General features: G+C 32.2%; 1 protein-coding gene across 1 annotated transcript; it reads left to right on the top strand.

Moving 5' to 3' along the window:
- The first annotated feature begins 332 nt into the window (after positions 1 to 332).
- LOC136085508 (uncharacterized) lies at positions 333 to 851 on the top strand. The gene has a single exon (XM_065806821.1). It carries the CDS (start codon positions 333 to 335, stop codon positions 849 to 851), a length of 519 nt encoding a protein of 172 aa, XP_065662893.1.
- The last annotated feature ends 233 nt before the right edge of the window (positions 852 to 1,084 follow it).

Genomic DNA, 1,084 nt, shown 5'->3' with positions numbered 1-1,084 from the left:
ATTGAAAAACAGCAAATAGTGAACTATTTTAAAGAACCTGGCTTGTATATTTACCCAAAGTAGATCGAGTATTCTGTTTTTGTTGTAAAACATTTAGTAGCGATGAATTTGCCTTAGCAAAAGGAGGAACAAATGATTGGGGCCACATAACAATAATTTTAAAAAGACATGAGAAAAGTACTGAGCATTTTCACTGCTACGGAAAGTGAATTGAGCTTAAAAAGCAACTTTCTTGTGGTCAAGCCGTTGATTGTCTTGCTAATAAATTATACTTGAGTGAAGTAGAACATTGGGATTAAGTGCTCAAGCGAATAATCTCAATTATTTTAATAATGGCCTCAAAAAATATTGCATTTAGAGGATCTTCAGACAGAATATTAATTGAAAATAATGGTAAATTTTTAAAAATTGTTGAGTTGTTTTCAAAGTTTGATCCGGTGTTAGAGAAACATGTTAAACGAGCAGTAGAAAATCCAAAAAAGCCTCATTATTTGGGAAAGAATATCCAGCAAGAAATTATTTTATTGATCACTAAAGCTACAAAGCATAATATTCTTGAAATGGTAAGAAATGCAATCTATTTTTCCGTTAATGTAGACTGTACACCTGCTGCCATTCATAAAGAACAAATGTCAATTATTTTGCGTTACGTCCACATAACAAAATCAACCGAAGGTAATAATGCTAGTGTGGAAGTTAAAGAGAGTTTTTTGGAATTTTTTAACATTTTGGATTCAACCGGAGCGAAGATGACCAAAGAAATATTAACTTTTTTGACAAAAAATTGCTTATCAATTATGAATCTTCGTGGTCAAGGCTACAATAATAGAGCCAAATGCGTGGAAAAATAAACGGTGTTCAGGCTCATATTACAAACATAAATCCAAGGGCTTTCTTCATTGTGTCTGCCACTCCTTAAATTTAGTTGTTGTTGAAGCAATAAAAGGAGCTATTGAAATTGTTAATTTTTTTTCAACCATCCAAACAACTTACAATTTTTTCTCAAGGTCGCCAAAGCGTTGGCATATTTTCATATCCATGTGTTGTAAACTGACAGTGAAATCATTAAGTTATACACGATGGG

Source organism: Hydra vulgaris, chromosome 09 (assembly GCF_038396675.1).
Source record: "Hydra vulgaris chromosome 09, alternate assembly HydraT2T_AEP".
Classification (NCBI taxonomy): Eukaryota; Metazoa; Cnidaria; class Hydrozoa; order Anthoathecata; family Hydridae; genus Hydra; species Hydra vulgaris.
This window is presented reverse-complemented; position numbering and strand designations above follow the sequence as displayed.

Excerpts from the sequence above, each read along its gene's own strand:
- LOC136085508 (XM_065806821.1), top strand. The coding sequence starts at position 333 with ATGGCCTCAAAAAATATTGCATTTAGAGGATCTTCAGACAGAATATTA.